This window comes from Mixophyes fleayi, chromosome 3, assembly GCF_038048845.1.
Source record: "Mixophyes fleayi isolate aMixFle1 chromosome 3, aMixFle1.hap1, whole genome shotgun sequence".
Taxonomy (NCBI): Eukaryota; Metazoa; Chordata; class Amphibia; order Anura; family Limnodynastidae; genus Mixophyes; species Mixophyes fleayi.
In genome coordinates, this window is record NC_134404.1 from 237994810 (window position 1) to 238007267 (window position 12458).

The 12458-nt window shown below is 39.6% G+C and overlaps 1 protein-coding gene across 3 annotated transcripts in view; it reads right to left on the reverse strand.

Annotated features, from left to right (window-relative positions):
- RAB4A (RAB4A, member RAS oncogene family) overlaps window positions 1-9445 on the reverse strand; it is a 57628-nt gene extending 48183 nt beyond the window's left edge. For all 3 annotated transcript variants that reach the window (XM_075203312.1, XM_075203313.1, XM_075203314.1), the window contains exon 1: window positions 9258-9445. In XM_075203312.1, the coding sequence (XP_075059413.1) occupies window positions 9258-9288 (31 nt within the window). In that variant the 5' untranslated portion in view covers window positions 9289-9445. The remainder of the gene's footprint in view (window positions 1-9257) is intronic.
- Between the last annotated feature and the right edge of the window lie 3013 nt (window positions 9446-12458).

Sequence of the window (12458 nt, forward strand, 5' to 3'; positions counted from 1 at the left end):
ATTTACAGACATACAGCCAGTGAACAGTGTTTATTATTCTATTTCAGTGTTACACAGAAAGGTGCTTGAGATGGCAGTAATTCTGCTTGGTGTCTGGACTCTTCTTAATAAGTACCCCTGTTTCTAAATGTTTAAGACCCCGCTCACCAGTTTGTGTGTATGTCTATCAAACCTTATGTGCTATTTTCACAGTCACCTGTGAACAGCACATGCAACATGGCATGAACCCACAGCCTGTTGTACTTTACTAATGCTTTACCCTGGGGAAAGTGAAGCAAACATTTTCTGAAAACATTCTCATCTATAATTGAATATGTTTAAAAGTAGAAGGAAGACATCAAAAAGAATTCAGCCATCATTAGTATTACTAATAAGATCACCAAAGCCACGTCCTGAGCTGTATATTGGTATATATATATATGGAATTGAAAATCAAAGCTGTGAATTCTCTGCTGGTAGCAAAGGGAGTCACAGTTGATTCCTGGTGCTACCTAACTCAAAGATCATGTGGATAATATTTAAAACCTGGAATAATAATAATAATAATAAATAATAATAATTACACCAACATATTACACAGAACTGTACAATGAGGAGTTAAAAAGTGTTTTAAAAAAATATTACAGTTCCAGACTACAATAGCAGGAGACAAATAAATACAAAGTCACAGATAAAGCCAGAAAAAAAGAGCAATGACCCTTAGGCTAGGTACACACTACAGAAAATTTCTCCCAATGCAATATTGTTAATGATATTACTCAAAGTCCCAATCAGCATGCTGATTCATGCGTTTACACGTTTTATAAGATTTACCTTCTGATCCATGCTCTTCATCTGTCATAACAATCGGCTGAAAACATTGTGATTCTGTAAACTCTATGGAGATCTGCCTACACTGCTGGTTGTGAGCGCATACACACTTCAGAATTTGCCCAACATCATTACATCATTTACAGAGATTTGTATCCCGTTTATAAAATCAAACGATACGATGTGCTTTGGAATGATAAAACATAATCGTGGGAGCATACATACTAAAGCAATATTGGACCCAAAGGTTGTTTATCGTGTGATTTACACGATAACCGAGTAAAAAACCGGTACTGTGTACCCAGCCTTACACATAACAAAAGATTATTAGTTTAGTAAAGATCGTTAGAGTAGAATAGTGTGTAGAAACAAAATGTTGCAAAATAATTTAATATAAAGATATCTGTGTAAAACAAACATTCAAGTAGTTTTGATGCAAGTGGAACATTAGAAAACGCAGTAGCTTGGAGAAAAAGGTTCAAGTGTTGCTTTCTTTAAAATATTAATAAATGCCTTCTAGGCTTAAAGAAAAGAGGAAAAAAAATAAAATATTTCTGTTAAAGGATAAACCAAAGAAAGGGAGAACAAGATGTGAGCAAATAGGTTCAAGGCACATAATAGAATAGAAGGACAGACATCATCTTCAATTACTGGATTATAGAATGAGATGAAGCATATAGTGTCTACAGAGATTATATTTCCGCTCAAATGTGTCAATCTTGTCCTGAAAAAAACATGAAAGATCTTGGGCAGCAAAACAGGAAGTAGATATGGACAATATTGGGCTAAGTAGGGAGTTTCAGAGGTTTTTAAGGTGACAATGAACAAATGACATATATGAAGACTGTTTTCCTAGAGCAACAGTATATGTGCTACAGTAAGGAAGCCTTTGGTGGAACATGACCTCCTCTGGTGACATTCAGGAATTATGAGCTTTTTAGAGAGAATGGAGTTTATTTATTAACACTGCTGAAAGATGCAAATCTGCATTAAAACCATTGGCAATAGTATTTGGCTTTCTTTTAAAATTTAACTTGTACTAGGCAGATGAAAGCAAGTTGCTGATTGGCTACTCTGCTTTTAGAACAAAGTTGCACTGTTAGCAAATAAAATTGTGTGATGTAAATATTAGAAATGGAGATTATGCTAACTGGCAAGTTGTTTATAGATTCTGCCTAAATATTTAATCTTATTTTTTTTACTTTGAAATGCATTTTTCACAAACAACCTAATTATCACATTTTGTACTAACTGCACATGTTTAATGTTTAAATTCATGTAAGTTTAACTTCCACGATTTTCATGGAAAAGATGTTTGGCAATTGGTGATTTACATGAGTGTTCTTAAAAGCTTCAGAATTTGAGCTTTGGTCCTCTGCACCATCTCCAACCAATCATAATTGCGTCCTTCCCCCATCTTGACATGATCATTTTACAAAAACCAACATATCACAATAGATATAACAAATCTCTGTGCATAACTAGCGTGTCCGAGTCTGTGTCAACACACACTCCTAATATGACTGTTTAAATCTTCCTAATACAACATTATGTCAACACTTACTTCCACATTCATGGGAACAGAGGAGCCAGACCACCTTTTAATATTTCATATTTAACTCAGCAGTTACATCACATACATTTTATTTCTGCATTCATTATAAGCAGAGAGCAATCTACATCATACAAAAAAATACAATTGTCTTGCTAGGTCTACACCCTAGTACAGTAAAATTGCACTTTTCCAAAAGAGAAAATCATCAAAATATGAACTTTTTGTACTGGTAAAACCATGCAATAGTCTAAATCGGTAGTTGAATTCACTTGATTCAATAAGTGGTACTCAAATTTGCCCTCAAATCTCAACAACAATCCAGGTCGATCTCGTACCCAGAGAATGTGGATATCAACAAGTGGTTCTGCCAATGAATATATATATATATATCTGTACATCTCTCTGAAATTATATATATATATATAACATGCAAACAGAGATATATATGATGGCGCTAATTACCACAGCGTAAATACAATTTTGGATAAATAACTGGTATAGATAGTATATAAAGTCCAGTATTAGAGGATCAGTCCCAAACAACAACACTTAGCTCAGTTAAGAGCGGCAGCCCCAGGATACTTGTGGCCAGATGGTTAATCCGGATAACGAAAATGCTGCAACAGAAAAAACAAGTAGGGCGCCCCAATGTGTATTATCACAAATATGGTGTTGGGAAAATGTAATAACTGCGTACCGTAAGGATGTATTCAAGAAGTATAGATCATATGGAGGTTTCCTCTTCAGAGGTAGTCCCTCTCAATCTCCATCAGACATAACGACAATGTAGAAAAACAGAACAAAAAATAACATAGTGCAGTATTGTAATGTATAAAAACTGCACCAGAACCCAGAGATAGTCCTCCACCAGGAGACAAAGTGTTAAAATAGGCAGCAAACCCAAAGGTGAAAAATGTAGCACACATGTGCAACATGCAACCCTAGGTAAATAAAAACTGCGTACCAGATAGTCAAAAGACCATGAATTTTCTTGGACCATGTAAAAGATCAAGCCATTCCTCTGTCACAACCTATTGCTCCTCCATATGGACCAACTGCTACAAGACGATCTTTAAATTCTTCTTTGATGTTCCATTCCATTTGGTATAGATCAAATTTACGGTAGTAAACGTCACCCATAGGATACCAATTGTTTTTTCTGTTGCAATATATATATATATATATATATATATATATATACATATACACACACAAAACTTGAAAAGCTGTGCATAGCACATGATTCAAAAAACAGGATCCATAGTTGTGTAACAAACAGACCAGAATAAGAAAAATTTAATAGAAGAAAATAGAACATACCCTTCCAGCAATAAGCTGCTATATATTGGCAAAGCATGCTGGGACTTGTAGTTTCACAACATCTGGAGTGTCACAGGTTAGCCAACACTGACCTAGGGAGACCCCAACTGATACAGGGAGAGGAGGGGAGCAGGAAGGAAGTAAACCAGGAAAGGACATTGCCACGAAATCCAAGGGAGTGAAGGGTTATCAACTCTGTCGAAATTGGCATAGATGTCAAGGATCAAGAGCGCAGTGGGAGTGGCATTCGACTTAGCGAAGAGTAGATGATAAGTCATCTTGGCAAGTGCAGTCTCAGATTGAAACAGTCATATTGTCAGGTGCATCAAATTGTACAAGTTGTCTTATAGGTATTACTGTTATTATGGTAATATTAACCCGGCTTTCTGCTGCGAGAAAAAAGCCGGCGTTAGAACAACCGTAATCATCATCATCACCATTTATTTATATTTATATAGCACCACTGATTCTGCAGCGCTGTACAGAGAACTTTTTCAGATCAGTCCCTACCCCATTGGGGCTTACAGTCTAAATTCCCTAACATACAGAAAGAGAGAGACTAGGGTCAATTTTGATAGCAGCCCATTAACCTACTACAATATTTTTGGAGTGTGGGAGGAAACCGGAGCACCCGGAGGAAACCCACACAAACACGGGGAGAACATACAAACTCCACACAGATAAGGCCGTGGTCGGGAATTGAACTCATGACCTCAGCGCTGTGAGGCAGAAGTGCTAACCACTTAGCCACTGTGCTGCCTATAACGGTAATTACGCGCACTATTACCGTAATAACGGTAATAGTTTTAGGGCGGCGGTACTTCGGGGGGGAAATGAATTCCCCCCCTTAGGGGCCAATTCAATTTTGCCGCAAATAATGCGGCGTTAGCAGTATTACAGTTAATACGGTAATTTTAACCTGGATTTCATCTCGCGGCTCAGGGAGCCGCGAGTAAAAATCCACCGTTGAAATGACCGTATTAACGGTAAAACTGCTAACGCCGCATTATTCTTGGCAGAATTGAATCGGCCCCTTAGTGCGAGTGTTCAAACCTTGCAGAACTATCACACACTAAAACAATAATTAACAATTAATTCCTAATATTTTGCTCAGGTAGCTGCTTTATATTAAAAAATAATACTTATCTTGCAAGCCAATAAAACCCTATCATGTGCTGATAAAGAATCTTTGATAAGTAAGCAAACATATGAATCCTACAGTACATAAAATTAAAAATATAGACAGTATCACTGCATAAAGGCACCATCTTGTTATTTTTTCAGTGTTTTCTATATGACTTTTCCCTAATATAATCAGAAAGAAATATAAGTATGTACATTCAGGGACGAGGCTGAAGTTAGCTTCTTATTCGGCCAGCTTTTTATTCGTTTCTAATTCAGGCTCCAGCTTCTTATTCAGAAAAGCTTTTTTTTAAAGTATTAAATCAATTTGGATCACTGATTTCACGTCAAATTAACACTACAGGGGGTTCCTTATACAAAATGCATTACTATTTTGCCTGACCCAACAAGGTTATGGGCATGCAATCAGGTGGCAAAGTGGGCACAGGTTGCATTTTGAATAAGTAGCTGCAGATTTGCAGGGGTTAAATGCCGTTGGGCCAGCAATTTGATAGTGGGAATCAACACAGGGTGGTCAGTTACATATAAAACATCTGTCTTTTGCCTGGCCCAACGCTGTTTTGGGCATGCAATCAGTTGGCAAAGTGGGCACAGATAGCATTTTGAGCATTTTGAATAAGTAGCTGCAGTTTTTCAAGGGTTAAATGGCGTTGGGAAATTGTGTGTACTGCTGGTGCAGAGATGGTCCTGAGGCCCAAAGAGCACAGAACTAGGGTAAAGGTTGGGGTTAGGCAGGCTGAACGCTTTGTTCAAAAGGTGGTGGGTGCTGAGGTTGGAACAGGTGGTGTAGCAGGGGGTGAGAATTGTGGGGAGATCAATATTGTGGGTGTAAAATTTCCGCTCAAGTTTGTAATTCAAGTAGGTGGGGAGCCTACTAAGGTTTTTGAGGATACTGACACCATGTTTGAGGTAGTTCGTAGTTCAGGTGGAAATAATCAAGTGGATAGGGAACAGGATAGGAGGGAGGTGGGTGGGATGGAACCAGGGGGGGAGGGGGAGAAAATATATCCAGAAGGGGGGGGGGACATCTCCTGGGATTGACCGTGTGGTTCGGTCAGAAGAGTCTTTGGCCAGAAGTGATGGTATACAGGATCCGGGGATAGGGTCAAAGGCCTTATAGGTGTTAGGTAATATAATGCTGAGAGGTAATGAAGGTAATGCCCATGCCTATAATCTTTAATGATGGCTCCCCAACCCATACAGTTTGCCACCAATAATGTGGCATCTGTGCGTTCCGATCGAGCTCGTTATTTGGCCCTTGATTTTTTCAACATGCTTGAGGTTGATTTTTTGATTTTGCAAGAGACTAGGGTTGGGCGCCTCGCGGATCTCCACAAATGCAAATGGGAGTGCAAGCGAGGTCCCTCCTATTGGTCTCTTGCGGCCGAGCATCTTTAATGCTGTCCTTGGCGTTCGGGAGGCCGTGGAGCGGTGCAGGGCTGAGAAGTGGGGTAAGTACCTTCTGGCGCTGGATCAATCTAAGGCGTTTGATTGTGTCAATCATGAATATCTGTGGGCACTTCTTGAGAGGTATGGTCTGCCAGTGAGGTTGGTTGATTGGCTACGTACCATTTATAGGCAGGCCGAGAGCTTCCCTCTTGTAAATGGTTGGGTGGGTACTACTTTTGCGGTGTCATCTGGAGTCAGACAAGGTTGTCCCTTGAGCCCTCTCCTCTATGTATTTGCGATTGATCCTTTTATCAGGTGGATTTAGAACGGTGAAAGGAGTGCAGCTGGCTGTGGATGTTCTATTGAAGGTAGCGGCCTACGCTGATGATGTCACAGTCGTCTTGTCAGACATGGCCGAGGCGCGTGGCATTGAAAATCTAATCTGCGAATATTCTGAGGCTTCGGGCTCAGAGATAAGCCAAGAAAAGAGTCAAGTTCTCTGGTTAGGGGAGGTAGGACAGCAGTTTGTCATTCCGGATGCGCTCCCTCAGGCCGGTCAAGAGGTTAAAATCTTAGGCATTCTATTTGGTTCGGGTGAATATGCCCAGCGAAATTGGGAATTGAAACTGTCAGATGCCGCCTCTAAGGTGGATAACTGGAAGAAGTGGAAGCTGCCCTACAGAGAACGGATTGATTTGATCAAGACTTACTTGATCCCAATTTTTTTGTACATCAGTTACATATGTCTGTTGTCAGAATCATTAAGGGTCAATGTCAGTTCCTTGTTCTTTCAGTTGTTATGGGGGAACAAGTTGAACTTCATCAAGAGGAGTGTGACCTACAAACCGAAGGATGAAGGTGGCCTGGGAATGGTAAACCCAGTGCTGTTCTTTAGTACTTCTTGAAGCTTCATCTCGGGAGTCTCTTTTTGGAGTCTCCCCCTCGGTGGGTAGCTGGCTTTCGTGTGTAGGTGCACCCCTTTCTCAATGCATGGTTGGATGGGGGTCCCAAATTTTTTTTCGAGTTAAGCATGGATACCTCCCGGCCTATGTGGTTTAGGGTTTAAAGGTGACAAGGAAATGGCAGATTGAGGTGGATGAGGCAAAAACAGACAATGGACCACTTCTTGCTTCAGTGTCCTTTTAATATAGAGGTTTACAAGGGAGTGTCCCACGCCTCAGGCTTTCCCTGTCTTTTGGGGTTAGTTACCCTGAGTGGGTGTATGGAGCGCTGAAAAGGTGTGGGGATTTTGATTTAAGCACTCGTTTTTTAGTTAGCGTAGTTGTTAGGTTTTACACATGGAGCGCACGGTGTTTAGTGTCCATTAGGGGCAAAATCCTTCCCTATAGTGAGGTGGTGGATAGTATTCTGCACAAGGTTTGGAAAATAAGGGATATGGAGAGGGGCATGGCAGTCTCTCCATTCTTGGCTATCTATCCTGTTTTATCACTATTAGATTTTGTGGAAACCCTTTTTTCTAGTAATGTTTACATACATTTAAAGTTTGCTTTCATTACCTGATAGTAAAGGATGTGTGGGTGGTATTCTAGATTGGTGGCGGGGTTGTGGTAATGCAGAGTATTGTGCTAAGGGTTGGCATGTTTCTCTCGTAAAAAGTTTTTGATTTAATTTGCGTTTTTTTTTGTCTTTTTTTATATTTGTGAAGTGGTGTATTAGTTGTTCTGCGGTGGGATTGTAGTAGATTTGGGTGTGTGGAGGTTTGTTTATTTTGGTCCTTTTTACCCTTTGGATAATGTATATAGTCTATTTTATCTTGGACAAAATGATATTGGATTTATTTTTGTTGCAATTTTTAATAAAAACATCAACCCTTCCAAATCTGCAGCTACTTATTCAAAATGCTCACTGTGCCCACTTTGCCAACTGATTTCATGCCCAAAACAGCGTTGGGCCAGGCAAAATACAGATGTTTTATATGTAACTGACCACCCTGTGTTGATTGCCACTGTCAAATTGTTGGCCCAACAGCATTTAACACTTGCAAATCTGCAGCTACTTATTCAAAATGATAAAATATGGTGACTTTGCCCACTTTGCCCCCTGATTTCATGCCCATAACCTTGTTGGGTCAGGCAAAATAGTAATGCATTTTGTATAAGGAACCCCCTGTAGTGTTAATTTGCCGTGAAATCAGTGATCCAAATTGATTTAATACTTTAAAAAAGCTTTAAAAAAAAGCTTTTCTGAATAAGAAGCTGGAGCCTGAATTAGAAACGAATAAGAAGCTGGCCGAATAAGAAGCTAACGTCAGCCTCGTCATTCAGGGGCATATTCAATTGTTTGATTGTCCAGCGGCATTAAAAGTATTACCGTTATTACGGATTTCAGCTCGCAGCTCCCTAAGTTGCGAGATGAAATCCAACATTAAAGGTACCGTAATAACGGTATTTACGCAAACTATTACTGTAATAACGGTAATAGTGCACACGGCGCGTTACTTTTAAATTCAACGCCAACAATTGAATATGCCCCTCAGTGTGAGACTGCTTATAGTACGCACTATAAGTAGCTCTACTATTATTTTATTAGACAAGATCTTCATCAATATCTATGCGCTGCAAATTTCTGCAACCTCACCTACCTTTCCCCTTAACCACTGAAAATAGTCTCTGCTTTAAAGTACTTCTATGAGCTGTATATAAACAAATTCACTGTCATAACATACTGATATTTATCCACAGATAAACATCTGCAGCCCATATCAAACCAAATTCCTCATTATCTCACCCTTCTCTGGCAATCCTACAACAGCAATGCATAACATACGTAACGTACACGATCAATGTTTATAACATCCCTATTGGAGCAGATTTACACTGTACACACTGTGATCAGAGATTAAAGTTACACATAGACAGTGTGGATAACAAAACAACGAGCTCCAGGATACAACTGTATAATGTCAATGAACGTCCAGAAAATCACTGTTAAACTTGCAGCAGCTAGAAATCTCACACCATCACCAGCCACCCCATATTGGTCCCTGATAATAAGCAGAGCCCAGGCAACGCCTCCCTACCGTAAGTCTCTGACATTGCTGTCTGCGACATGTCGGGTCCGCTATTGACGACTCACTCGGGTGTCTACAACTGGTTGGCCAGGACGGGGTGTTATCGAGAGAGATCACTGGGTCATGGACCTGCTTCGCTTCCCGTACGCTCTTTCTCGCATTATTCCTCCTCCCACAATTGACAAGAGCGCGCATGCGCACCGGCCAGCCGCGTTCACGTTCGGACCCAGAGGCTCGCGTCACAGAGACGTACCAAAACAATGCGCACGTGCTGCTGCCCGGCGACACGTGTTCACTGCGTTGATGTCTTCCAATTAATGCGCGTACTTCGCTTTGCTCCATGTTGCTCTGTATTCTGTACATCTCCGGGAACGACCGGTGATGCCGGGCTAAAGCATCGGTTCAGACGTCAAAATAATGACTAGATACATGTTGTTGCTGGAGACTACATGTAAGCAGGCCACTCTTAGTCACCGTTTCCACTTTTACATTTTGGAATTCTGTGTTTTAAACGCAACATTCACTATGTTAAATATGATTCTTTTGTTAAGCCCTCATAATGCCTTTGTTCAGCCAATTTTGTAACTCGCATAGATATATTATTTGCTAAAATAGATTATTCATTTTTCTGCTGAAATGCAGTTTTGCAAGATGTAAGCCCACAGCCTTGAGGTTAAGCTGACATAGAGAACTCCTGTAAGAATGTAGCAAGATTTGTGAACAATAGTAGTTTCATTTTCAGCTTGTAGTGTGGGAACTGTGCCCATGACATTGGATATGGCAGACAGGAGATAAACCTCCAGCTCCCCTTGAGATAAGAATAAATGGCACATCTGTCCTGAGGAGGGGGAGAAAGTTAAACACCTCAAGAATATGTGAGATAGTTAATCTGCAGCGCATCCCATAGACTTGTATACTTATGACGTGGGATTCGTATATTCGGTAGGCTATAAAGACTTGTAGCTTGATATCAATAAACAGAATATTCCTTGTATACAGAACTTGGTCTGTGTCTATTCTCCAGCTGATTGAAGCGCTTCCAGATATACTTGACACCACAGGCAAACTTGGATCAGATTTTAAATCTAACACTTACATTTTAATGTTTTAAAATGGAGTTTCCAGGTACAATACATAACAAATCAATACCTACATTTTCACATACCACTTTAGTTATTTTTTAATAGAATATATTCACTTTTCCATTGTGGCAAGCATTGTTGAAATATTGATAGAACATCTACCTCCTATTAAAGAACTGGCACAGAAAAAACTACAGCTATATTTTTGTGCCAAAATATTACATTGTCTGCAAATGTAGATGTTATAATAGCAAACGTTTTACAGTGTTGTGTAATCACTTTAAAACTTAATTTTTAAATAATAAAAGGAAACCCAGAGTTACTAATAGTGTATTACAAGCATCCAGTCATAATCTCACATCCACAGAAAAGTAGTCCTTTTTGGGGACTGTCATAAATGTTGTAGATAAGTGGTCTAAGTGAGGGTGTATACGGTGGTATGCCATACCGCCACTTCTACTGCCTTCAATGTAATACTATGAAATTCCATTTACTTACATTCCCATTACATTTCCTATACTTATACCGCCACTTCTAAATTTCCACTTCGACCACTGCTGTGGAGGATAACATTTTGGAGTCTAGAGTAGAAGGATGCATTGTTTTATTTATTTTGTTGTGTGATATCGCAAGATGGTAGGATGAATAAACTCGAAAATGACAACCCACAAAGCCCATCTTCATAAACCTATTAGGAACATTATGTGAAAATCGAAGATGATACACGAAATGGCATCAGAGTAAAAGAGAAGAGTTCTTCAACATGAATTAGCTGTCATTTTCTGAAATATCCCATTGGTAACCTAATGGAACTCAAACCAATAGGTCATTAACAAATATCCCTAGGTAATATAAATTCAACCTTCTTTTAATAAGGAAATAAGTGGATATTTATGCTTAATAATTTACATTTTCAGTGATATGAAAGAATTACTTATAGACCATTGTATTTATTTCTGATCAGAGACAGAATTGAAAGTATTAAAACTATTTGTTTTATTCTAATACAGTTTAAAACAGTTTTAAAAAAGAAAGATAATATCACAATGGGTGACATAATAGATTACATAACATTCACATGGCTTAACATCATTGATACAATCACAACAAGTGACATCATAATGGGTTATACATTTGATGACATTACTATTGGGTCACTGCTGACATTAAAATCTATGACATAATGATTTACAGCATCACCAGTTAACATCAAAATGAGTGACATAATTACATGCAGAGCCGTAATGAGGGCGGTGCGACCACCCAGGGCGCAATGCCTAGTGGGGGCGCAACACCCGCCCGCCCTTTCCATACCATCAGTGAAATGCAATCTAGTCCTGCGGTGCTGCCACCTTAGGACTACTTTGCCCATTGAAGACAGCCAGCGGCGCAAGGAGGAGGGCGCCTGCTTCCTGCTCTTGCGCTGTCAGAACACAGGCGACGAGGAGCCAGCACAGAAGGAAGAAGGTGACAAGAACAGAAGCCCAGGTAAGTAAACTAGTAAGCGGCTGTGCGTTCCAGCTGTCCGAACCTTAAGTTCGGCATTTGACACGCAGGGCTGCGCTCCATAGCAGAGGAAGTAATAGAGGAGTTTATATATTTTTTACTAACTGAAGCTGGCGGTGCACCGTCGTTAGAAGGAGGGAGTGTTCGCTGTTAGTCTTACCCTATCCAATGGACTTTGGCACCTTCATTTCTTTGGGATATCTTTGGGACATTGTCTGTGAGGTAATCTTCATATGATTTTGCCTTCATAGTACATTTTATCGCTGTGTATGCATTCTACGATTTTACAGTGTTTTTTCCACTTATACTTTTTACTGGACTTTCTTTCTGATTTTTTCTCTATGGACTATTTTTCAGCTACTATATATATATTGCATTTTTTAATCCAAATTTCTCTGCTGTAAATTTGTTCTTAACCCCTCCACAGCATTATTGGATTGTTATAGAGGGATTTGGATTGGCTCTATTCATCATTTATATTATTTTTATTTTGCTTTACATTTGTTTCTGCTTTGGAGAGCATTGAGTTGACTTTGGCTATTTCTTATATTACATAGCACCATGGGTCATTAGTGATTTTTGTAAGTAAACTACTGGAGTGCTGGTCAGAAGAGGGAACGCA